The sequence below is a fragment of the Thamnophis elegans genome, chromosome 4 (assembly GCF_009769535.1).
Source record: "Thamnophis elegans isolate rThaEle1 chromosome 4, rThaEle1.pri, whole genome shotgun sequence".
Taxonomy (NCBI): Eukaryota; Metazoa; Chordata; class Lepidosauria; order Squamata; family Colubridae; genus Thamnophis; species Thamnophis elegans.
In genome coordinates, this window is record NC_045544.1 from 52,622,209 (window position 1) to 52,649,773 (window position 27,565).

The 27,565-nt window shown below is 46.8% G+C and overlaps 1 protein-coding gene across 1 annotated transcript in view; it reads left to right on the forward strand.

Annotated features, from left to right (window-relative positions):
• The window catches only part of SASH1 (SAM and SH3 domain containing 1), a 223,751-nt gene that overhangs the window by 42,097 nt on the left and 154,089 nt on the right, over positions 1-27,565 (forward strand). The window contains 1 exon segment of the mRNA XM_032216012.1: positions 17,060-17,188. Coding sequence (XP_032071903.1) covers positions 17,060-17,188 — 129 coding nt within the window.

Below are 27,565 nucleotides of genomic sequence, written 5' to 3' on the forward strand. Positions count from 1 at the left end.
TTTCCTAAATTCTAAATTGTGCAGCTGCGCCCCCAAGGCACAGTCCTCTGCCTCGGACGGTTGAGGAGGGCCCTGTGGGGCATTTTGGCCTTCCCCCGCACGGGCCTGGAGCCTCAGCCCTATCCCCGGGATTGCGGGGTGCCAGCTCCTGATTTCAGCTGCAGAAGGAGCAGCTTTTCCTTGTTGGAACGGTGGCAGAAGCGCTTCAGCACCATGTGGAGCACTCAAGCCGCCTGCGGAGCCACCGATCGCTCTGGGCGGCTGCCGCTCCACCGCTATTTGACTGGCTGGTGAGGAGGACGAGCGGGGGTGAGGAGAGCGTGCCTGGGTGCCACGCGGCTCTCCCCGATTGTGCTTTGTGCGGCATCGGCCCCTGGAAGCCCGGCTGAGCCACTTGTTGGCAGCCTCTCGCCCACACATGAAGTTCCGGTGGCCATTTTGGCTGCCTCCATGTGCGTGGGGCCTCTGCTTCGGCCTGGCAAGGGGAGTTTTGGCCTAGTTCCCCCACAGGCCTTTAGGCCCTGGTCCCGGCAGGGCCTATGGAGGCCCATGTTCCTGCTTCCTTCGTCGGACACGTGAGTAGGCTATGGACGAGGGAGTGGAGATCCCCCAGGGCCAGGTGTTGAGCCCGATTAGGGGTGAGGAAGCCCTGGAGCAGGAGGTAGGACAGGGGTTCCCCCCCCTGGGATCCTTGGCTGCCCAGTGCCCATCTAGGTCCTTCACCAGGGAGGAGGCCAGGTGGCATAGGGCGATTGAGAAGACATTTGCCAGGGCAGAGAGACAGGCCAAGTCAGCAGGGCCCTCATCCCGAGACAGGTCCTGGTCTCTCAGGCCTATTTCTATCCGGTCTTCTCCTAGGGGATTTAGCCCTTCTTCTTCATCAAGCTCCCCCGACAGGCCTCAGGCCTATTCCAGGAGGAGGAGTTCCCCCTCTCCTTCAGGTGATCCTTTGGAGGGCACGTCTAGGGGCCCCTGCACTTCTCGCAGGTTGGCACCTCAGTGGCCTGGTTCTGCTTATGGTGATGTAGAGGATTTGGAGAACCTCCATGAAGCTATTAAAAGGCTTATTTCTGCAGCCATTTTACGGGGCATTGTCCAGTGGGACAAAGGCTCCCTTTCTTCCAGGCATGGGGAGGCTAGGCAGGACCCAATACCGTGCTTCCTCTCCTTCCATGGTTAGCAAGGCTTCGTTCTTGGGGGTGGAGAACCTCCAGAACATGGGCTTCTTGGATGATGAGAATGCAGTTCCAGATGAGCCCTCTTCTGGGGGCCTCTTTGTTCCAGCCATGTATAAAATCCTCTTGGACAAGGCACGGCACACCACCAAGGTAGGGATGGGGGATCCTTTGGGTGCCCCCTCCTAGGGATCCTGACATGGCCATGTTTTCTGCCATGGCCACAAACAAGGAGGAGATTCCGGCTCCTCCTCTGTTTCTGGAAGTCTTGACCAACCAGTGAGCTTGCCCTCCAATTTCTCGGCTCCTGGGAGTAATGACCACCGGCACTATAACGTGGAGCAAACCTTCGCTCAGGCCATTCAGCTGCCAGCCATTGACACCCCGGTGGCCGCCCTGGTTTCCTCCTCTCCGGTGGTATCAGGCAATGCAGCGGATAAGTTGAAACCAGAGGATAAGCGCACTGAGCTTACCTTGCAGGAGAATTTTAATGCCATGGCGTGGGCTATCAAGTCTTGGCCTCTTACTTTAACTGCGCCACAGTCATGTAGCTTAAGAAGCTCCAGGAGCGCATTCCCATCCAGGACGAGCGGCTCCACCAGGATCTCTTCAATATCATGGCGACCTGCCAGTTCTCCGCTGATGCAGTCAAGTTTGCGTCCAGTGCCTTAGCCACTTCTGTCACCTCTCGCAGGCTCCTTTGGCTGTGTCACTGGCAGATAGATACCAAGGCAAGGGACTTGGCGGCTGCCCCTTTCAAGGGGCCCAATCTTTTCGGGGAGGCCCTCGTCCCCATTCTAGTCGAGGATAAGGACAAGAAGAAGGTTCTTCCTTCTACAGCTAAGAAGCCCGAGACTAAGTCTCACCCTTACTGTAGGAAAAGGTATAGGGCTGCAGATTACAACTATAACCAGCATTTTTCTTCTTTCCGCTCTGATAGGCAGTTCCCTAGGTCGTCCTTTCAGGACAGGAATTGTTTCCAGCACCAGTCCAGGCAGCCCTTTCATGGAGGAGGAGGCCAACCCTACCGCAGGGGGAAGTGACTCGAACCCGAGTCGTCCCTTCAGCGGCCGCCTTTCCTTTATGCGGATCAATGGGACAAGATCACATCGGACGCTTGGGTCCGAGCCACGGTTCGTCACGGTCTCTGGTTAGAATTTCTCTCCACCCCTCTGAACCTCTTCAGGTCATTCCCTCCGTCTCGGAGCCTGGAGCGCCGCTGCCTGATGGATCAGGCAATCGCCCACCTTCTCGACATTCAGATGGTGGAGGCGGTTCCTCTAGAGGAACGAGGCCTGGGCCACTACACCAACCTGCCCATGGTTCCGAAGAGCATGGGAGGCTGGAGGGCGATTCTAGACCTCAAGTGCCTTAACCGTTTCCTGGTGTACAGGCGTTTCAAAATGTCCTCCCTCAAATCTGTTCTTCAGGGCATAAGGAAAGGGGACTTCCTGGCCTCTGTGGACCTCACAGAAGCCTATCTTCACATACCTATTCTGCCCGCTCACCGCAGGTTCCTGAGGTTTTCACATGGGACCTGCCACTACCAGTACAGGGCTCTTCCTTTTGGGCTGGCCTCAGCTCCCTGGACTTTCACGAAGGTTCTGGCGGCCCTGGCAGCTCATCTGCATTCCATTCCAGTGTGACTCCAATGTTATTTGGACAATGTCTTGGTTCAGGTGGGGTCTCTTCCTCAGGCCATCTTGGACCTTCGGCTCACCATTCAGAGCCTTCAGAGCCTGGGCTTTTCGGTGAACTTTGCCAAGAGCCATCTTTCTCCCTCCACGCATATTCTCACCTGTGGACGGTCATAGACTCCGTGTCAGGGGTGGTGTGTCTGTCCCAGGAACGTCAGAGCAGCCTTTGTCAACTGGCAGAAAGCGTTCGTGGAAAGCAGTTAGCTTCGATCCTCTCCTTGTCACAGTTATTGGGCAAGATGGTCTCTTGCATCGGGATTGTCCCATGGGCCAGGCTTCACCTTCAGCCTCTCCAGTGGGAGCTCATCCCCTTTCAGAGGGGGCGATTGAGCAATTCTCTTCGGACCCTCCGTCTCCCAGCGGGGGTCCGGGGCTTCTCTGGCATGGTGGCTTTCCCCGGCTATTCAGTGGGGCTGCTGCTTCTGGGAGCTGGACAGGGTGACCATCACCACAGAAACGAGTCTGTTCGGGTGGGGGGCCCTGGTGGGTTCTCGGATGGCTCAGGGCAGGTGGATGGCCTCAGACCTCTGCCACAGCATAAATTGGCTGGAGCTGAAGGCGGCCCACCTGGCTCTGAGTCACTTTCAGTCCTCGGTGGAGGGGACCTGCCACATCTCTGGGCTCTCCAATGTCCAGGCGGATTGGCTGAGTCGGGTGACTCTGGACAATGGCAAGTGGCAGCACCACCCATCGTTGTTTTGGAGGATCTGTCAGAGGTTCGGGACTCCTCTGGTGGATCTGTTCACGTCGCCTGCAAATTCCCAACTTCCTCAGTTTTTCACCCGTTTCCAGTCCAGGTCTGTGGAGGGCACGGACGCCTTCAGGAGCCGGTGGCCCTCAGGCCTTCTTTATGCATTCCCTCCCATTCCCCTCGTTTTGGGGACCGTCAGGAAGGTGGTGGCAGAGAGGGCCCTGGTCATTGTAGTAGCCCCTTATTGGCCCAGGAGGCCCTGGTTCGCAAACCTGGTCCAGCTGTCGATGACCCCTCCGTGGAGGATTCCTCGGAGGGAGGTGGTCTTGCTGCAGGGGGCTCTGATTCACCCGGAGCCCCAGTGGCTCCATCTGACCACCTGGCTCTTGAACAGTGGCTTCTAAGGGGGGCTAACCTGTCCTCCGGGGTCATTCGTACCATCGAGGCATCTCAGTGTCCATCGATGACCCACATTTACAATTCCACCTGGGCAGCCTTTGTCTGGTGGTGCTCTCCTCTTGGCATTTCTCCCGATAGGGCCACTATTCCCAACGACTTGGACTTCATCCAGAAGGGCCTTGATGGCGGGCTTTCACAGAATACGTTGTGCCGCCAGGTGGCAGCCTTGTCTTCAGTCCTGGGGGGTGGGGTCTTCTTCCCTTTCCCATGTCCCCCTGATCAAGCATTTTCTGAAGGGGGCGGCTAATCTTAGGCCTCCCCCCGTCCACAGGTTCCCCACGTGGGATCTTCCCCTGGTGCTCAGGGCTTTGACTGGGGGCCCATTCGAACCTCTCGGGTCTGTTCATCTGCGGTTCTTGTTGCTGAAAGTGGATTTCCTGGTGGTGGTTACTTCCGCCTGGCATATTTCGGAACTGGGTGCTCTGTCGTCCAGGGATGACCTTTGCCATTTTCACCAGGACAGGGTGGTGCTTCACCTTGATTCTACCTTCATCCCGAAGGTGAACTCTCCCTTCCATAGGGCTCAGGAGCTTGTCCTGGCCGACTTTTGCCCGGGTCCGTCCAATGATAGGGAGAGGCTATGGCATCGATTGGACGTGCGCCGCGCTCTGCGGATTTACCTCTGGCGGACCGAAGGGATCCCTAGGTCAGAGGCCTTGTTTGTTTCGTTCCAGCCGGGGACGCTAGGTTCTAGGGAGTCCTCGGCCACCATTGGCCAGTGGCTGCGTCAGGCCATTACAGAGGTCTACGGGGCGGCTGGTCATCCGGCCCCGTCGGCCATCACGGCCCATTCTACCAGGAGTGCCATGACCACGGCAGCGTGGGCCACGAGGGCCCCGTTTGAGGACATTTGTCATGCGGCCACTTGGGCTTCTCCGACGCCTTTCATCCGACATTATCATCTGGATGCCTTCGCGTCTGCAGTCGCGTCGTTTGGTCGGAGGGTCTTGCAGAGGGTGGCGGCTGATGCTCCCCTTGGGTCCTAGTGGTTTTCTTGTTCTCCCTCCCTGGGACTATAGCTTGGGTATGTCCCACAGGTGACCACTCCCTCACTTCCTCTGGAAAAAGAACGTTGGTCTTACCTGAACGTGTCTTTTAAGAGGAAGGGAGGGAGTGGTCACGACCCGCCCTGAGTGTTGTTCCGTTGGGGCCAAGGGGAGGGCCTGGGTGGTCCGGGGGGGGGGTGTTGTTGTTGTATTTTGTTATTTCACTTCTACCGTTCGACTTCGAGGAAACTGTGCCAGGATTGGAAGGCACCAGTATTTAAGTCTTTGCTCTCAGTCTTTGGACCAATCAGGCTTTGAGAATACCCACAGGTGACCACTCCCTCCCTTCCTCTTAAAAGACACGTTCTTTCTAGCTAAACATCCATAATATTTAATAACAAAGTTTTCTATCCTTCTTTCCAAATCATTGTTTACAATTTACATCTCATTTCCTTATATTGTATCCATACATATATATACATTATTATCATTATCCTTCCTTTATTTGACTATTTTTCCCCCTAGTAATCAAGACTTAACTGAATCTAACTTAATTCTATTATTATTATTATTATTATTATTATTATTATTATTATTATTATTATTATACAATTGTATCACAGCGGCCAGTTGTTTCGCCGGATTTGGCATTGGTTACTAGTCGGGCCCCACCCAGGGGCCTAGGACGTCGTAACGTATTTTTGTAATATGCGTGCAGATCCAAGCAGTGCAGCTTTTTGCATTTGACTGATGGTGATTTTGTCAATTTTAACTGTTTTAAATGTGATTCCAGTGCTTTTGGAATAGCACCCAGTGTGCCAATTACCACTGGAATTATCACTGCTGGTTTGTGCCATAGTCATTGAATTTCGATTTTTAAGTCCTGGTATCTTGCGATTTTTTCATGTTCCTTCTCGGCGACCCTGTTATCACCTGGTATTGCGATGTCTATGATTGTGACCTTATTTTTCTCAACCAGTGTGATGCTGGTGTATTATGCGCCAGTATTTTGTCGGTTTGTATACGGAAATCCCACAAGATCTTGACCATCTGATTTTCGGTGACTTTTTCAGGCTGATGTTCCCACCAGTTGTTGCTGTTTTAATATTATAATTTTTGCACAAATTCCAATGGATCATTTGTGCTACTGAATTGTGCCGCAATTTATAATCAGTCTGCGTGATTTTTTTTACAGCAGCTGAGTATGTGATCAACAGTTCATCAGCTTCTTTGCAAAGTCTGCATTTGGCATCATCAGAGGATTTTTCGATTTTGGCCTTAATGGCATTTGTGCAGATAGCTTGTTCTTGCGCAGCCAGGATTAGTGACTCTGTTTCTTTCTTTAATGTACCTGTTGTTAACCATAACCAAGTTTGTTCACTGTCCACTTTATCTTTTATTTTTTCCAGAAATTGGCCATGCAGTGCTTTGTTCTGCCAACTCTCCATTCTTGATTTTATCACATCTTTTCTGTATTCTTGTTTCGTCTGTTGGGCCTTCAGTAGATTTTTGTTCTTTACTTCGATTAATAGATGTTCTTGACTTTCTTTTAAATAATCAGCCAGTGCATGTTTTTCTTCTTCAACTGTTTGCTTCACTTGTAATAATCCTCTGCCACCTGATTTTCGGGGCAGATATAGTCTATCAGTATCACCACGTGGATGTAAACTGTAGTGCATTGTCATTAGTTTCCTGGTTTTTCGGTCCAAAATGTCCAAATCAGCTTGTGTCCAGTTAACTATACCAGCTGTGTATCTTATAACTGGTATTGCCCAGGTATTTATGGCCTTGATTGTATTTCCAGCATTCAATTTAGATTTCAAAATTTTCTAACTCTGTTGGTGTACTCTCGCCTGACAATAGTTTTTACTTCTCCATGCTTGATGTTATCCAACTGCAGAATGCCTAAGTATTTGTAGGCTTCATTTTCTTTGCATTAATTAATTGGTCATTGGGCATTTCAATTCCCTCACATGCAGTGATTTTGCCCCTTTTTATGGATACAGTGGCGCATTTTTCCATGCCAACTGCATTGAAATATCGGTGCTGAATACTCGGACTGTGTTTGTCAATGATTGGATTTCTATTTCTGACTTTCCATAGAGTTTCAAATCATCCATATATAGTAAATGCGAAATTTTGTCAGCTTCTTTGGCTGTTGGTAGCCTAATTTCATTTTTTTTAAGATTACTGATAGTGGGATCATTGCGATGATGAAGAGAAGAGGTGAAAGTGAATCACCCTGGAAAATTCCTCGCTTGATATTAACCATTCCGTAGATCTCATTCCCTACTGCCAACTCAGTTCTCCATTGTTTCATCGCCTTTTCAGTAAAGGATGTAATATTTTTGCTAATGCCAGTTGTTTCTAAGCATTTTATGATCCAACTATGTGGCAGTGAGTCAAATGCCTTTTTGTAATCAATCCAGACCATATTCAAGTTCGTTTTTCTGTTCTTACAATTTTCTAATATCATTTTATCAATTAGAAGCTGATCTTTTGTGCCCCTGCTCCTTCTTTTGTTGCCTTTTTGATCTACTGGCAAGATGTTGTTTGTTTCCAAATAATCCATCATGTTATCTGCAATAATGCCTGTGAGTAATTTGAAGGTTGTTGGCAAGCATGTTATTGGTCTGTAGTTTTCAGGTGTTGTTCCTTTAGTTGCATCTTTTTGAATCAAGTATGTTTTTCCAGTTGTCAACCATTCATCAATTTGGCCGTTTTGTAAAATTTCATTCAGTTGCCTGGCCAATATTGCATGTAAACTGGTCAGATATTTGAGCCAGAAACCATGTAATTGGTCCTTTCCAGGTGATGTCCATTTCTTTACCTTTTTTACTCGATTTTGACCATCTCAGTTGTTATTTCTAATACTTGCATTTGTTTGTTGCAATGCTTTTCTCAAAGTCATGTATCCACTTTGCTTCCTTATTGTAGTCCTTTGCATTTTCCCACAATTCTTTCCAGAATTCAACTGTGGCCTGCTTTTCTGGTTTTTCACTTTTGGTGTTACCATTCACATTAAGACTTTGATAAAAACACCATTGGTCTGATCGAAATTGCTGATTTTGTTTATATTGGATGATTCGTGCCTCATATCTTTCAATTTTTCTAGCTGTTGCTGTTATCTGCTGTTTTACAATCTCTACAGCTTCATTTATGTTTCTTGTATCCAATCTATATCTTCTGATTAGCCGATTAATCAGAGGTTAGAGTTGTTGTGTTGTTGTTGTTGTTGTTGTTGTTATTATTATTATTATTATTATTATTATTATTATTATACAAAAGGGTTCTAATCTTCCTTTCATGGGTGTCATTCAATATTCATATCCAGTTATTACTTATCATAACAACTAATCTCTGCAGCTCCCCAGTAACATGAAGTTTGTGTGTATTGCTGAAGCAAACAGCTACGTCCTTGTCCTGGCCCTGGCACCCAAATAAAATATGTTACATGTGCATTACTGCATAGTTTTTCATGGCTGCCTCTTCTAATTACATTGAAGTTCTGTAGACAAACTGTTGATGCTTGCAATAGCTTTTCACACAGTAACTCTTATGTCTCAATTAGCAATAGAAATGCCTGTCTTTCTATATTTATCTAGAAATATCAGAACTAAATATGTGAAATATATCATATAGTCAACAACGTGTCTTTATTTTCTGGGTAGTCTTTTGAAGGCAAGGCTTTTTCAATCTACATTTTATTTTCTTTACCTGCTGTAATTTAGGAGGTTAGTGTTTTATTCTCTTAGACCAAGCAACAATTGAACTACTGTGGAATTGCTTATAATTAAATTACCTACAGTGTTATTCATCAGATTGTTGGTAAATTAGAAGAACTGAATTCTGATTGCAAATTCAGGTCATGACCATTCAGAAGTCCTGAAGTCAATTCTAGAAACATCTATTAGAAAGGAAACATCCAGTTCTATAGACATTGAGTATTTTTTTTTTATTGTGGCAAGATAGAAATATGTTTAATAAATAAAGTCCCCAATAATAGTAGAGTGAGTATTTCTAGGTAGGCTTGGGGGTGGGGATAGAGAATTCTATTACCAATTAGAAAAGTAAACATTTATCCTCCCCTATAATAGTGTGCAAGATACAGAATATGTGTTTAAATTACAGAATAATAATTAAAAAAAAAACTTCCAGAAAATGAGTGCCATTGGGCAATAAAATTAATTAGCAAGAAATTAATTAGCACTTTAAAGATGCGCATGCCCAAGATGGTGTCCTGTCATATTGAGGAGAGCTTCAGGGAGATGATGTCCTTCTCGGGGGCTTGCAGGGGTACCCTATTCCATCGTTGGTTCCAGGTCTAGCTATGAGAACTTCCTGGGACCTCGGGGATACCGTTGAGCTGCAATTTACTGCTTTGTAGCCGGAACATCGTGAGAGAATGAAGATCGTCAGCGGCTGCCGATGTGGGTGCGGTCAGAGGCGGCGGCGGCAGGGCACCTGGCTTGAGATCTCTGCAGCCGGCATGGGTTTGCCCAGCAGCAGCTTCCCGCTACCCCCCCTTGAACACTGTCGGCTCCCCCCCCCTGCGGACATGTCATCTCCTTGTTCCATCTCCCCATGATGTCATCCCATTTGGTTGATACCACCATTTCTCCTCTATGCTATACTGCGGCAGAACTTTATTCCCTTCGGGAACTCCCCCTTTCCCAGGGATGCCTTCTTATCTGTCAAGACATTTCCTTAATGATGGATTTGGGATCCAAGAGGTGGCATGCCAAGAAGAGACTGCTTAGGGTTTTTTTACAAGGGTTTTTAAATCAAATTTTAAGGGGAGGGTGGGGGGGTATATGGATTGCTCAGACAGGGCTTGGGGGGGAGTCTGCCAGGGGCACAGGCCAGAGCTAACTAAGGGGTGCGGGGTCGGGAGTGCCTGAGAAGGGTTTGGGATTCCGGGGGAGACATTAAGCCATTCATTGGGGGGGTCCACCATCTCTACTGTTTGTGGGAGAGGCAGATATGGTGGGAGCCAAGGGCCAAATATGTTCGCTGTTTTAAGAGCGATCATGCATTTCGGCCCTCATCACCTTCTCACACCCCTGGGTGCTCGGATTACAGGACCTGGTCTCCGGCTAGTGTCACTTAACGCCATGTTCGTGGTACATAAGGCTCCCCTCATTATGACCTCATACAAGAGGGTTAGAGCGGACCTGGCATACATTACGGAGACCTGGTTGGGTCAAGAGGGGGGTGTTTCCCTTAGTGAATTATGCCCACCATGCTTCCGGGAGTTTCACCAGCCGAGAGCCCAGGGCAGGGGTGGGGGGGGTGGCAGTGGTTATTAGGGAAAGTCTCAGTCCTCAGGAGGTCACTGTGCCTCAGATAGGTGTGTGTGAGTCCCTTTTTGTGAAATGGGGCCTTGGAGTTCAGGTGGGCCTTTTTTTTACGTGCCTGTCTCCCTGCTACATTTCATCAGCCCTGCCGGAGCTGCTGGATGTATTAGCTGGATTGGCAGTTGATTTTCCCCAGGCTTATGATCCTGGGGGATTCAATCTACCTTCATTGGCGAGACATCTGAGTCAGCTCGGGAGTTCATGGCTTCCATGACGGCTATGGACCTAACTCAGTTAATTCAAGACCCCACTCATAATGGGGGACACACACTCAACCTGATTTTTGTCTCTGGGCAGTGGATGAATGATCTAGATTTAGGGGATATTTTTATCAACCCTTGTCATGGTCGGATCATTCCTCATCAGGCTTGGACTTCCATACTGCTACCCCTCACCGCAGGGAGGCGGACCCGACTAGATGGTTCCTCCCCAGGCGCCTGATGGACCCTGAAAGGTTCCTGATGGAGCTTGGGACTTTTCCTGAATCCCTTGCTCACAACTCGACCAAAGCCCTAGTGGAAGCCTGGATAGGGCAGCCACTGGGGCTTTGGATCGTGTTATGCCTTTGCAGCCTCTGACCCGTGTCGATCCGGGTAGCTCCCTGGTTTACCGAGGAGCTCCGGGAGATGAAACACCAGAAAAGACGCCTAGAGAGTGGTTGGAGGGCCAGCCGGTCGAATCTGATCGAACACTAGTAAGGATTCATATAAATCCTACTTAGTGGCGATAAAAGCAGCAAAATGGTAACATTTTTCCGCTCTTATCGCGTCCAAAGGTAACTGTCCAGCCTCACTGTTTAGGGTGACCCGTTCCTTACTTAACCAAGGAGCTGGGAAAGGACCCCTTGCAGGTAGGGCTGAAGAATTTGTTCAGTATCTGCAGGATAAAATCGCTCAGATCTGGACAGTCTTGGACTCTGACTGGTAGATTCGGGCGAGTCGACGGGGGATGAATCTGTGGGAGACCATCTTGGATGAGTTTGATCCTGTGACCCCCGAGGGCATGGACAGGATTATGGGAAGACTCAGTGCTGCCACTTGTGTGCTGGACCCGTGTCCCTCTGGTTAGTCTCGGCTTCCCGGGAGGTGACTCGAGGCTGGCTCCAGGGGATTACCAATGCTTCATTGAGAAAGGGGTTCTTTCCCACCGCCTTGAAGGAGGCGGTGGTGAGGCCCTCCTCAAGAAGCTTCCCTGGACCCAGCTTCTTTAGCCAACTATCGTCCGGTCTCCAACCAATTGTAGCGAAGGTTGTGAGAATGCGGTAGCACGTCAGCTTCCCCAGTCCCTGGATGAAGCTGTCTATCTGGATCCATTTCAGTCAGGTTTCAGGCCTGGATACAGCACAGAGACGGCACTGGTCGCGTTGGTCGATGATCTCTGGTGGGCCCGGGATAGGGGCTGTTCCTCTGTCTTGGTCCTATTAGACCTCTCAGCGGCTTTTCGATACCATCGACCATGGGTATCCTACTGCGATGATTGAGGGGTGGGATGGGGGGGGCATCGTTTTACGATGGTTCTCCTCCTACCTGTTGGATTGGTCGCAGTTTGTGTTGACTGGAGGGCAAGGATTGACCCCGAGGCGCGTCACTTGTGGGGTGCCCCAGGGGTCTGGTCTCTCACCCCTCCTGTTCAACATATATATGAAACCACTGGGTGAGATCATCCGTGGTTTGGGGGTACGGTATCATCAATATGCTGATGATACCCAACTTTTCATCTCTACTCCAAACCACCCAAACGATGCCCTCGACGTGATGTCCCGATGCCTGGAGGCTGTGCAGATCTGGATGGGGAGGAACAGGCTGAAGCTCAATCCCTCCAAGAGTGGCTGTGGTTTCCGTCATCCTGATTTGTGCATCTTGTTTCATCTTTGATGATAGGGGGAGAAATTTTAGGCCCCTCAGAGAGGGCCCGCAATCTGGGCATCCTCCTGGATATGTGGCTTAGTTTAGAAGAACACCTGACGGCCGTGACCAGGGGGGCCTTTTACCAGGTTCGCCTGGTATGTCAGTTGCGCCCCTTTCTGGATTGGGATGCTCTGAGCACAGTCACTCATGCCCTCGTCCTTTCTCGCCTGGACTATTGTATCGCTCTCTACATGGGGCTGCCCTTGAAGAGCATCCGGAAGCTTCAACTGGTTCAGAATGCGGCTGCGCAGGTTGTCATGGGGGCACCCAGGTACTACCATGTTACACCCCTTTTAGGCGGCCTGCACTGGTTTGCGGTTGTCTTCCAGGTGCAATTCAAGGTACTAATTATGACCTTTAAAGCGCTCCATGGCTTAGGCACAGGGTAACTGCGAGACCATCTACTGCCACCGGTAGCCTCTCATCGTCCAGTGCGATCCCACAGAGATGGCTTCCTCAGTGTGCCATCGGCCAGACAGTGTCGGCTAGTGACCCCCAGGGGGAGAGCCTTCTCTGTGGGAGCACCTTCCCTCTGGAATGAGCTGCCCCCGGAGCTTTGTATAATCCCCGACCTCTGGTCCTTCTGACGCACCCTAAAAAGTTGGCTTTTCCAGCAAGCCAGCCTGGCCTGAACAAAACAAATCAAATTATTGATTACTGTTAATTTTAATTTTAATTCTTTTTTTAAAATGTGTCATTGTCAATTTTAATTGGGTTTGGGATATCCTATTTAATTTCTTTATAACTTTTGTATTATTTGTTTCTTTTAACGTTGTACGCTGCTCTGAGTTCTTGGGAGAAGGGCGGCATATAAATCAAATAAACCTAAACCTAAATGTTGCAAACTGCACTTTACTAAATGTTTTCAAACAAAAGTTGGACAGATATTTGTCAGAAATAATATAATTTGGATTTATTCCCTTTATTATTCCCTTTATTTGTATGCCGCCCTTTTCCCTGGGGGGACTCAGGGCGGCTCACAGTTCAAAAAGGGGGGGGGGAGGACAAACAATTTTCCAACATGAAGACAATACAACATATTAAAAAGAAAACACAACAGTCACACAATTTCCACTCTGGACATAGGATTCAGTAGTGGGATTGACTTATCTTTGCTACTGGTTTGCAAATGTGAGCGCACACACCACCTTCTGTGCATATGCATTGCTTTCTATGCATGGGCAGAAGGTCGTGCATCACATCGGGTTGGGTGGGCAGAGCCTCCATCAGCAGCCACTACTGTTCGCGTGAACTGGCTGAAAATCACCTCTGATATGAGTGCACTTGATGGCCTTATTACAGTCCCTTCTGTCCCCAATTCTGAATTCTGGAAAGTTTTTGCAATCAGGAGAAATATTGTTGTGTTTTACCCCCTAAGGTTTTTTGTTTTATTTTATTAGATGCACTTGGGGGGGGATATCAACAGAGATATTTATATCCATGGAAGAGTACTATTTTTCTCTTGTTTATTTTAGCTCAATTACCCAAAACCAGGTGTCTTCCAAGTCTGTTGAAAGAATCTTGTTACCATTCTGAATGTAAATTCTGTGTCTGAAATCTCAACACATCTAAAGCACACCAATTTCCTATAGGCTGCCATAGCTCAGCAAAACAATAACACTAGATTTATTATAAATAAATCTATTTATTAGATTTATTTATTTATTATTACTTCAGGATGATTGTTACCAAAACATATAATGGAGGCAGACTTATCTTCACAAAATAGGAGAGTTAATCTTTGGATAAACATATTTTAGTGAACACTTCAAGGAGGAAATCTTAACAACATAAATGACCTGTCTTCTATTTAAAACAAGCTTTCTTATTTCATAAAGCCTTCTCTCTAATTTTACTTTCTTTACCCCATACCTCTTTCTCCCACAAAAATAACCAGCTACCTTAAATATCAATATTATTTTTTGTGTATGTATTGCTTGCTGCTCTCATTCTGTTAAACCTTTGGAAACCGCTTTGGTCGCCCTGACTGATGATCTCTGGCGGGCCAGGGATAGAGGACATTCCTCTATCCTGGTGCTTCTTGACCTCTCAGGGGCCTTCGATACCATCAACCATGGTATCCTTCTGCGACGCCTAAGGGAGGTGGGAGTGAGAGGCACCGTTTTACAGTGGTTCTCCTCTTACCTCTCTAACAGGTCGCAGTTGGTGTTGGTTGGGGGGCAAAGGTCGACCCCTAGGCCCCTCAAATGTGGTGTGCCACAGGGTTCAGTCTTGTCCCCCCTCCTATTTAACATCTACATGAAGCCGCTGGGTGAGATCATGTGACAGCACGGGGTAAAGTCCCATCAATACGCAGATGATACTCAAGTGTATCTTTCTGCCCCGTGCCAGCTCAGTGTAGCAGCGGACGTGATGTGCCGATGCCTGGAGGCTGTTAGGATCTGGATGGGGGTGAACAAACTTGTGCTCAATCCCGATAAGACTGAGTGGCTTTGGATGCTGCCCCCGAAGTACAGCTTAGACAGTGCATCCTTAACCCTGGGGGGTGAAAATTTACACCCCTCAGAGAGGGTCCGCAATTTGGGGGTCCTCCTGGATTCGCAGCTGAAACTAGAACATCATCTATCAGCTGTGACCAGGGGGGCCTTTGCCCAGATTCGTCTGGTGCACCAATTGCGGCCCTATTTGGATCAGGAGGCACTTCAAACGGTTACTCACACCTTTGTCACCTCAAGGCTGGATTATTGCAATGCGCTCTACATGGGGCTACCCTTGAAAAGCAGTTGGAGACTCTAGTTAGTCCAGAATGCAGCCGTGCGAGCGATATTGGGTGCACCGAGGTACACCACGTTACACCTGTCCTCCACGAGCTGCACTGGCTACCAAATGGTCTCCGGACGCAATTCAAGGTGTTGGTTATTACCTTTAAAGCCCTACATGGCTTAGGGCCAGCGTACCTTCGAGATCGCCTACTGCCACATACCTCCCAGTGGCCAGTAAGATCCCATAGATTGGGCCTCCTTCAGATGCCATCAGCCAGACAGTGTCGGCTGGCGGGCCCCCAGAGGAGAGCCTTCTCTGTGGCTGCTCTGACTCTTTGGAATCAGCTACCCCCAGAGATCCGGACCATACCCACTCTCATAGCCTTCAGGAAGGCTGTAAAAACCTGGCTGTTCCGGCAGGCCTGGGGCTGTTGACCTCACTGTTGAGGTCCAGCCCCGATTAGAATGAATGTATGTGGTGTTGCGATTTTAAACCGTTTTTTTTTTCTCGTTATGTGTTCGTTATGTGTCTTTTTCCCCCCTCTTTTTTGTAAGCCGCCCGGAGTCCTTCGGGATTGGGCGGCATACAAATTTTATAAATAATAATAATAAATAACCTTATTTACTCCATACTAGAATGACAAAACTTTTATAAAACATTTTCTGATTCAAAAGCCAAACTGACTTTGGATGCTGACATAGTAAAAAAAAAAGTTATGTAAATGAACTTAAAACTACAATATTTTGAGCTGAATACTTTTTTTACATAAGTCTTGCATCATTTATTTAATTCAAAGCATTTAACGAATAGTTGTTCTATGTTATTATTAACATCAGTTAAAAATAATGCAGCATATTCATCATACTAATGTGCAGTAACTAATAAATCTAGCATAGTAACTATTAGATTATTATAACTTGTGTTATTCATTTCATTCACATGAATCATGATGGATGTTTCTGATATTTACACATCATCAGACTAATTCTGTAGGAATTTCATACCAATTTATCATTCAGAGCATGTGTAATTATTTCACCAAAATTTCTGATATAATATAATATATTATACTCCATATAAATGGAGTATTCCAGTGCATGAGCCAATCTCATGAAAAATATTGTACAAGTATTGTCCTGAAATGTTATAGATAGTTTACTTTTAATAAATGTTCCATTCTCCCCCTCTTAAAATGTTATTTTTTTTCTTTATGATTTATTTCCTCTCTGAAGCCAGAAAAAAACATGCTGTGAAAAAGTGTGTAGGAGCTGATAACTTAATGTTAAAGTTTCTTTTATTAGACAATAACTTACTTGGATCAAATGAAATATAACCTATTATTTCTGGAAACATGTCTTTCCCAGTGAAATAACATGAGTGGAATTGCAGGCAGAGTCGTTTGCAACATTCCAAATTAGGAATATGAATAATGATAGAAACATATTATTTGTGAATCCTGTTGATAGTTCCTAAACCACAAACTAAGTCTTATGTATACTTACAAAGTACATTATTAATATATTGCATTTTATTCCAATTTAGATTTTTCACTTGGCTGAATCATGTTAGTTTAATTAGAAATAAAATTTGGTACATCAATAAGGAGTGACGGCTTTGGGCTTTTTGTATACATGAGATTTACCCCAAAAGAAATTCTACTGGTTTTTCAAATTGACATTATTTGGAATGTTTAGAATTGTGTAACCCAAGTGAGCAAGAAAAAAAGATTACAAAGTGGCAAGAGCATCCTTAATTGTGTTAAGTTGCTCCTTGAACAGTTCTGGGAAAGAAGGCCAAGCTGCTTTAAGGTGCTGTGTTTATGGCTCCTGTATGCTCCAAAAATGCTTTTGGAGGCTGAATCTAAAGCATTGCACAGCCTCATTATCTAATAATGTCTTGATAATATATCTTTTGAAATTTATAGGAATTTCTTGTATCCTCACTGCTTTTTGAGCACTATAGATATTGAAGTGCTGTCTTCATTCTGTAACTACATTAATCTCTTTAAATTTGCTGAGAATTATTGAATCCTTACACTCTGTTCCTTCTGTATTTTTCTGCAGGATGGGTCACTGGGCAACATTGATGATCTGGCTCAACAGTATGCAGATTACTATAATACCTGTTTTACCGATGTATGTGAAAGGATGGAAGAACTGCGTAAACGAAGGGTATCTCAAGACCTTGATATGGTAAGATGATGAGGAAGACTACTCATTTGCAAACTAAGAACCATTTTAGGTTTTCAGGAATGTCCCACAACAACAACAACCCTATGAGGTGGGTTGGGTTGAAAGAGAATAACTGGTTCAAAGTTACCCAGCCAGTCATGACTAAGACAAGACCAGAAATTACTGAGTTCCAGTCATCAGTGGCAGAGGTCTCTCCTGTGTCTAGTAATCTCCCTAAAATAGAGAGGTCATCCTCAATCATCCATAGGCATAGAACACTTCGGTTTGAGCAGGGGTGTCAAACTCAAGGCCCGTGGGCCAAATCAGTCCATGGGGTGCTTGGATCTGGCCTGCAAGGCCACCCTGGAAACAGCATCTGAGTTAGAAGGTAACATTTCTGCTTGCCAAGATATTATCATAAATAGGCATAGTCTTTTTTCCCAAAAGAAATTCTACATCATCCAACCAGATATCGCTGTGCAGCTACTCACAACCTTCATTGCTAAGGTGAATTTAGTCATTCATCCGGACTAGGAATTAATTCTGCCACCATTCTGCCCCAGGCCCAAATCTGTATTAGAAAAGGATTGATATAATCTGAACAATAAACTACTGGAATTAAACAGAGGAATTCACAATCTTGGACAGTCTCCTAGTTTCTTTTGGCAGCTCACACTGATATCCAGGCAAATCAAGACTTGTATCAAGCTATCCTTTGAAACCATCTTCAGGGGATTGAAGGTCAGTGCACTAGAAATGCTGCTATCTCAGCTGCCCCCCCCCCAACATTAACATCTTCCTATAAAGCTACCATATAGTCCTCCATGCCCTTCTTATATCTCAGTTAGAGATGTAAGTTAGCTGGAGAAAAGTTATCAATAAAGTCTAGGTCTTTCTATGTAAGAATTCTACCTCAGGGATAGCTATGAATATGTCCCACTTAAAAAGGGCCTGGCTCAGAAGATTAAAATTAAATGAAGGCTCCTTTTCTACAGTGGAGATAGGACAGGCCTATTGGGCCAGATACAAGCCACACCCACCCCAGCAAAGGCAAAAAACATCCCAATACGAACCACAATACAATCCTGTTTGAACACCTGAGATAGGACATCCAGCCCACCAAGGTATTATCAGAAAAAATAATTGGGAACTATGTCAGTATTTGCAATCTATAAACCAGGGTGAAATTCAGCAGATTCTGACAGGTTCCAGAGAACTGGTAGCGGAAATTTTGAGTAGTTCGGAGACCCAGCAAATGCCACCTCTGGCTGGCCCCAGAGTGGGATGGGAATGGAGATTTTGCAATATCCTTCCCCCTGGAGTGGGGAGGGAATGGGGATTTTGCAGTATCCTTCCCCTGCCACACCCACCAAGCCACGCCCACAGAACCAGTAGTAAAAAATTTGAATTTCACCACTGCTATAAACATATCTCTGCTGCCCACCTACATTTTCAAAAGTTGTTGTTTCTTTGAGTGATCTTTCTGACTTGTCATTCTCCACCATGGGGAAGAGTACTTTTCCCTCTCAGGGCAGTCATCATCAGAATATTTTCTATCCTAGCCTCCAGAATGACTACTTCAGAATGTTCAGCACTAATATAGAAAAATGATTTTTGGGATAAGTCCATTCTCTAGTCAAGGTGTGGTAGAAAAAATAATAAATTTTGAAGCTTAATTTCTAATCCATAGACAAGTTGAGTGGTACAATTTCAATGGTGATTGTAAGAGCAGAGCAAAGAAGCATCACTAATCAGTAAAATAGTAGATCAAGATTGTATGTGTGTGCCTCTGTGTTTTCAATTGCTCTCTCAAATAAAGTGCATAGTCTAACTTAATTCTCCATAGTGAGCAGGGAGGAGTATCCAGAATGGGTTGACCTTGTCCTCTCATGATTGGATGAGTCAGATAAGCTCTTTGGGCAACGCCCCCTGGCCAGCAGGACTTCCCCATATTTTGACTCATCCACTCAATGGAAAGGTTGCACCACTCTGGACTTCCAGTAATTTACAAAGGATTAAGGAAAATAAACTTGGACCCGACGAATCCTGCCTCCCTACATTGCACACAGCCTCCTCCTGCAAGGACTGGACTGCCACAAGCCTCCTGGGGCGGCACGCTGCCCTGGCCACTGAGTGAGACGGAGTCACTCAGTGAGGACCTTTGCCAGGCAAGCAGGAGGATGGGGCACATGCTTCCTAGAGGCAGCCCTTGCCGCAGAGGCTTCTCAGGAGCAGAAGCGCTCCTCTGCTCCCCTCAGGGGTTGACCCACGAGGGTTGTTAAAACGCCCTGGAAAGCCTGCACTGGCAGCTATCACCAGTGGACAAGGTGAGAGCCGGAAAGGCTCAGAAAGAGCTGTGGGAGGCAGGGGGAGGCGAGAGCGGCAGCGGCAGCCGCATGGCAAGCCTGCAAAGGCAAAAGCCATTTCCATGTGCTCCAGCAAAGAGGAGCCTTTTGACTTTGGAAGCCGGGGGCCATCTTGAAACCACGTGGTCCAAGATGGCGCCCCCCAGCAGCTCAGAGGGGGCCTGCAGGAGCCCAGCTCTCAGCCCTCCAGCAACACCACCACCGGAGGCTCTGAGGAGCCCTTAAAAAGGTGAGAAACCATCACAGAGGCATTAGCCAAGGGCAGGGGAGGCAGCAAAGGGCCAAAAGGAGGCTTATCAAGGAGGTTAAAGAGGCAGGCGGTGGATCGATCCCCCCCAAGCCTACCTCCTAGATGAATCACAGAGGCAGCTGCCACAAGGCTTGCAGGAAGAACCCCCCCCCCAACCTGAGAACTCCTCCTCCCAGGGGAAGATCCCCTTCGGCTTGTCCTCCGGTGTTACAGCAATCTTGCCTAACGATGTATGCAAGCCCATTTCTGTCCCTTTCTGACTGCCAAGTAACAGGAGAAGGCTTCCCCCTTAATAACACTCTCCTTTAAGTAGGAGAAAGAGAGGGGGGTGAGAAGGTCCTCAGAAGGAGACCACAGTTAATGGCCAGCAGCTCTTAGTAGCAAAAGCTGTGTTTTTTGTGGCTAATTCTTGAGGGCGGGGCTATGGTATTTGCCACGCAGAGCCATTTGGGAAGAAGGGGGAGGAGAGGCCCCACGTGGCCCAAGCCGGCAGCCCCCTGCAGCCTGGAAAAACACAAGCAGAGGGGGGAGGAGTAATCAGCCCGGCTGCTAAAGGCTGCAGCTCTCAATGGAGGGACAGAAGAGCCTCCAATCAGGTTAGAGATTACCCCTGAAGGCGTTCCAAGGGTGGGGGTGACTAGGCAAAGAGCAAAATACAATGCAATACAATACTATGCAATACAATAGCAGAGTGGGAAGGGACCTTGCAGGTCTTCTAGCCCAACCCCCTGCCTAGGCAGGAAATCCTATACCATTTCAGACAAATGGCTATCCAACATCTTCTTAAAAACTTACACTGTTGGGGCATTCACAACGTCTGGAGGCAGGTTGTTCCACTGATTAATTGTTCTAACTGTCAGGAAATTTCTCCTCAGTTCTAAGTTGCTTCTCTCCTTGATTAGTTTCCACCCATTGCTTCTTGTTCTGCACTCAAGTGCCTTGGAGAATAGTTTGACTCCCTCTTCTCTGTGGCAACCCCTGAGATATTGGAACACTGCTATCACGTCTCCCCTAGTCCTTCCTTTCAGTAAACTAGACCTACCCAGTTCCTGCAACCGTTCTTCATAGGCTTTAGCCTCCAGTCCCCTGATCCCCTCTGGCTCTTCTCTGCACTCTCCCTAGAGTCTCTACATCCTTTCTACATCATGGTGACCAAACTGAATGCAGAATTCCGAGTGTGGCCTTACCAAGACCTTATAAAGGGGGATTAACACTTCACGGGAGCTTGATTCTATTCCTCTGTTTATGCAGCCGAAAACTGTGTTGGTCTTCCTGGCAGGTGTTGCACACTGCTGGCTCATATTAAAGGGTTGTCCACTAGGACTCCAAGATCCCCTTCACAGTTACTACTGTGGAACAAGGTATTCTGTACCTGTGCACTTTATTTTCGTTGCCTAAAGGTAGAACCTTACTTCATTGAATCTCATTTTCTTAGGCAGTGCCCAATGTTCAAGTGTATCAAGATCCTTCTGTATCTTTAGCCTGTATTCTGGAGGGTTGGCTATTCCTGCCAGCTTGGGATCATCTGCAAATCTGATGAGTCCCCCCACCGATCAGCATTTAACAAACAGAGAGCTAACAGTCATTCTGGCTCCTTCTCATGACCGCTTGAGATAACAGCAGTACTTAAAGAAACAGTACTACTATCATGGCATATATATTGCTAACCCAACTGTTAGCTTACACACCTAACACCTTCATTCAAATCACTGATGAAGATGTTGAAGAGTACTGGGCCCAACACAGAGCCTTGGGGTACTCCACTGCATTCTTCCCTCCATGGAGGCAGTTCCATCGAGGAGTACAGGTGTGTGCGGTTGGTCAGCCAGTTACAAGCCATCTGGGGTGACAATGTCAGAACCCACATTCTTCTACTTTATCTAGTAGTAGGTTATGGTCTACCTTATCAGGACTTGCTGAAGTCCAAGTTAACTATATCGATGGCATTCCTATGGTCCACTAGTGTTGTCACTGTATCTAAGAAGGCAATATGGCTAGTTTGGCATGATCTGTTTTTGACAAATCCATGTTGGCTTTGGGCTCTTGATCTGTTTTTCTCCCTTTCTGAAGAGGGGAATCACATCAGTAATCCTATAGTAGTTCTCTGGTACTCCAGGATCTCTGATAGATATAGTTCAGTTGTTTGGAGATCTCGTCTGCCAGTTCCTTCAGATCCCTGGGGTGTAACCCATCCGGTCCTGGGAATTGGACTTTGGCTAAGGTAGACAGGTGCTCACCTACCATTTCTTCCCTATCTCATCTTGGGTTCCTAATCTGATTTTTGGGGTGCTGTTCTTGATAGGTTGGACTGTTTCTCCCTTCGGGTAAATATAGATGCCAAGCATGAGTTAAATAGTTCTGCTTTGCCCCTGCTGCTTGTCACCTTCGGGCCACTTTCTCCCAGCAAGGGACCAATCGTTTCCTTAATCTTTCTTGGTTTTAACAGGCGGGAAGATGCCCCCTTTTTTATTTTATTTTATTGTTGTTGTTGTTGTTGTTATTTTGCCTTTGCAACAGGCCTTTCTTTATTGTGAGCCTTAGCTTCCCTCACTTCATCTTTACACGCACTCTAGTGGCTGCTCATTAAACTCCGTCTGTGTTTACATTCAGAATATCTCTGCGCTAATCCTAGCCATAGAATCATAGCACCCTTATGGCCGGGGAAAAAGGGTCAGACAGGCCAGTCCCCATGCCAGAACCCACCACAAATTCAGAATGGGATGTCCAACTATGAGAGATCGCAGAAACACCTCAGATAGCCTATGAATTTGGACAGCATTCACTGAGGGCAGAATATATAGCAGGGGTGGGGAACATCAGAGCTGACTGGCTCAGCTGGATCGAGGTAGACGATTTGGAGCGGAAGCTGCAGCCAGCAATCTTCAAGGAGCTGGCGGAGTGCTTCGGATGCCCGGAGGTCAACTTATTCGCCACGCCCCTCAACGCTCAGCTCCTGAGGTTCTTCTCCAGGTACCAGACACGGGGGGGGGCAGAATGGGTGGCCGTTCTGTGAAGCCCCTGGCCCAGGGGTCATTGGTGTGCCTTTTCGCCCTTACCCTTGATCCCCAGGGTCATATGGAAAATCCTTATGAGGGGGCGGAAGGGGTTCTGTTGGCGCCTCACTGGCCCCGGAGGCCGTGGTTTGCAGATCTCCAGTCGCTTTCAGCTGAGAGGCCCTGGAGAATCCCCCGGGAGGGGATATCCCTTAACTAGGGGTCACTGGAGCACCCAGACCTTCAATGGCTCCAGCTGACTGCTTAGCTCTTGAGCGGAGCATCCTGGGGAAAGACCTCTTCCCCCCAGGGTGATGAAGACTATCCAGACTGCCCACACACCCTCCACAGAGCGTATCTATGGCTCCATGTGGCGGGCCTTTGCCTCATAGTGTACTTCCCTGGGGTACAATCCTATCCAGGCCTCAGTGCCTCAGATTCTGGACCTCCTCCAGGCAGGCCGGGACAGAGGGTTAGCTTCTAACACGATTAGGAGACAGGTTTCAGCCATCTCGCCAGTTCTCCTGTGTGGCAGGAACCAGAGCTTGACTCACCATCCTATGGTCAGGCAATTCCTCAAGGGGGCTTCCAACCCCAAACCGCACATGGTGTTCAGGTACCCTTCCTAGGACTTACACAGGGTAGGGGATGCTCCAACAGGCGCTCCGTTTGAGCCTTTACGAACAGTTTCCCTTAAGTTCCTGATTCTTACGGTGGCCTTTCTGGTGGCCATCATCTCCGCTAGGCAGATATACAAACTGCAAGCTCTGTCCACCAGGGAGGATCTCTGCATCTTCCACCAAGACAGGGTGGGGTTACGTCCTTCATCCCCAGGGTGGGCTCCTGCTTCCATCGAGCCCAGGAACTGATTTGCCCAACTTCTGTCCAGACCGTTCCCACCCATTGGAAAAGAAGTGGCACACTCTGGGCGTAAGGAGGGGTCTGAGGATTTACCTCAGGAGAACCAGGCCAAACAGGAAATCCGAAGCTCTGTTTGTCTCCTTCCAACCAGGGTCCTGGGTAACAAGGTGACTTCCACCACAATAGGCAGGTGGTTGCGAACCTGCATTGCCACTGCATACCAATCGCAGGGCTTACAGACACCAATCATATCACGGCCCATTCCACGCGGAGCGCAGCCACGTCCAGGGCCTGGGCCACACAGACAGCCCTGTCCGAAATCTGCAGGGCAGCCACGTGGGCTTTCCCCTCTCCCTTTGCTAGGAACTATAAACTGGACTCTTTTGCCTCGGCAGAAGCTCTTTGCCCGCAGGGTGTTGCAGGCGGTTCACAGGGTGGGGCCCACGCCTCAACTGGCATGAGTGGGGGACATGGGGCCTCAGGGGTCTCCCTCCCTAGGGACGTGCAGGCTATGGTACGTCCCATTCTGGATACTCCTCCCCCCTCTCTATGGAGAAAGGGCGTTGGTACTTACCTGATACGCCTTTTCTCATAGTGCGGGGAAGAGTATCCAGTCCCTCCCTGACTATGTTTGTACGACTAAGTGTTATGTTCATTGTTTTATGAAGTTATATAAATATTGATGTTGAAGACTATAAAAGCTAAGAACTGAATTAAGAGTCTGGAGTGAATGGTGCAAGGAGTCAGATGGAGCTCTTCGTCAAATATGGGGAAGTCCTGCTGCCCAGGGGGCGTTGCCCAAAGAACTTATCTGACTCATCCAATCATGAGAGGACAAGGTCAACCCATTCTGGATACTCCTCCCCCCACTAAGAGAAGAGGCGTATCAGGTAAGTACCAACGCCCTTTCTCCTGAATTGAGCATCTTATTTATTTTGCTGCTCTGAAAGAGAGTGCAGCATTGTTGTAAAACACCATCCGTGTGACAGGCCTTTAACTGTTGCTTGAATGATGGCCTTATTTCTTGTTGGCTTGCTTATACAAATTCACTTTTAGAAATGGACGCTATATGAGATGCAAGACCTGAGCAAGCCTGGTTGGCCTTAAGCCATTTTTTTTTTACTTCCAGGGAAAATAACATTCTTTGTCATCTCCCACACAGCTGAGAAATGGTGTCTATTCTTTTAGGAAGTTGCAAAACTAATCTACACATGAAATCTATAGCACGATACGGCTCAGATTTCTAGTGATAAAAAACAAAAAGAATATGAAGGACTAAGCCAGAACCCATTATTAAAACAAGAACTTTGTATATTTGCACACTAAACTAATAAGCTGTTTTAAAAATAGCTCTGAATTAGTTAAAGGGATTTTTCCTCCATAAAGACAATTCATTTACTTTCTCCAAAGGTAGAGAAAGTCCCAAATTCTCTTGGTAGAGCCATAATTTATACCAAAGCCCTCATTTGTTGAGATCAACAAATAAACAAAAGGCTGACTCTTTCCATTAAAAGAATGTAATTAAAAGCCTACTCACTGGCAGGCTGTTACGTTGTCTAAATAACTAGTTGTAGCATGCAGGGAGCCTCCGTCATTATTACAAAATCACTGTAAACCTCACATTAGGGCAACTCCCCTACCCCCAAAGCTTAAGCTCAAAGGTTTATTGATTTTAGTGCAGCAAGCCCCAACTTGGGTGATCCCAGCTATGCCAGGGAAAATTGGTAGACTTTCTAGCCAGAGTGATCAGTTTTGACAGTGGTAGTCCAAACTTTTGAAGAATTCTAGTTTGGGATAAATTGATCTTATTCAGAGATGAAAGACCTCTTTCTGAATCCAGCAGATACAGCAGTTCTATCTTATCTTATCTTCCCAACCTGCCATGCAATGGCCACTTTAGATAACACCTCTTACTGATGATGTTATTTGCCTCCTAGGCATGTAAGGCATGTCCTTGCAATTTCTTTGGTGTTAATGTAGCCTATTTTATGGATAGAGAACTCCCTTCAATTTAGCCAGATGGGTTTAATTTGCTTCACATCTTTGTTCAGCTGAGCAAGTGGGAAAAGCCTTGTGAGTTGAATTAGTGGACATCAAAGATGGAAAGCAATTAGATATTTGGACCTTAACAAAGGCAAGCGGGAATGATTGAGAGCTCTTCTTTGCATGGGGAAAGAGTGATTAGAAGAAAAAGATAGCAGGTGCTGGTATACCCACAGTATATTATGTGTCAAGTATTTCAAGCGGTCATTCAACCAGGCTATCATCCCTGTTAGGCTCAGAACAAAATCTGCATAACTCAAAAGTAATATCTTCACTGTTATGTTTATCAGCGTTCCGGAACTTGATTATCTGTGTTTGCTCTACCTAGTCTTGCAGCATGAAGTGGGTGAAACTTTAGCCCCAGTGAAGAAACTTTTCTTCATCATTTCATCTCTCCTGGAGCATGTCCCAGTCTTCTCCCTTACTCTGTATGTATGGATTTAGTACGGAGGTCTCAAACTGGTGTCCCGCAGGCCAGATGTGTCACGTGCAGGCCATGCCCACCCCAGCTCAGCGGAAAAACGTAATATGTCACGTGATGGCAACGTGACGCTGCGAGTTTGACACTCGTGGTTTAGTACATTTGCATGTGGCCAATTATATCCATTTAATGAAACCCATTTCTTACCTCGACTATTAGATTATCATTGCACAAGAGACAGCTGGTATGATTCTCCAGTCTGGTCTCTGGGATTTATATCGTGGCTTCTACACCCATGCAGCATCTTGTTCCTAATATCCTAAAGAAAGTTCTTTGGTAATAACTCTGTCTTCCTTCCCCACATACATCGTCTAAACATAAGGCAGCTTCCATTTTTCTCCACTTCTCTTCTGAAGACTGCAGAAGTAGCATTGTTAGGCTTCTTTTGGAGATTATCTTATCGGGACATCTCAGACTTTCTTTGCTTTACAGGCTGATGTGTTGGGTGTGATCATTGAACTGAATGGCCCCAAGAGCTGTATTTGAAAAACAACAACATTGCATAAATTTTCTTCTACCGTCAGACAGCAGTCTCTGTGTTTGATTTGTTTGGACAAAGAAGGTGGCACAACTCTGTCCCAGTGCCAATGTTTATTAAGCAAGCCTGTTGTACCAGAGCCACCCATTTTTTTAGCGCTTCTGTAAAAGCAATTTCTCAGTTGACTTGCAGCTAAATGAGTACCACACGTTATTTTATAATGCTCTATTTGTAAATCCCTAGGTTCCAGTCATACATAGCAAAGGTACTCATCCATAGCAAAACTTATTTGCAGAAGGAGCCAAACTAACACTAATCAGGCTAGTGTCAGTGTCAAATTTCAAACAAATGGTATCCTTTTAAGTTTTGTACAACTGACGATAAAAAGCATTTTTCCTAGTTGCTTTTCTCATCCATTACCTGGCAAGGCTTTAAGAAATTAGACCATCTGAGCACAACAACTTAAGCCTCTTCTGAGAATGAGGGTGTCAGAGGTGGTATTCAACAGGTTCTGACCAGTTCTGGAAAAACAATAGCAGAATTTTTGAGTAGTTCAGAGAACTGGTAAATACCACCTCTGACTGGCCCCACCCCCATCTATTCTCTACCTCCCAAGTCCCAGCTGATTGGGAGGAAATGGAGATTTTACAGGATCCTTCTCCTGCCACGCCCACCAAGCCATGCCCACAGAATCGCTAGAAAAAAAATTGAATCCCACCAGTGGTGGGTGTATTAGCATGGCATCATGGCTAAAATGTGGAGTGCTACTAAAGAGACACTGGTTCTAGTCCAATCTCAACCACTGAGACTGCTTTGTGTTGTTGCTGTTGTGGGAAATAAATAGAAAAAGCGTTACCTACACTATTCCTGGAGAAAAGTTGGGGTATGACTCCAGTAAAAAGATAAGTAAGCAATACATTGCTGCT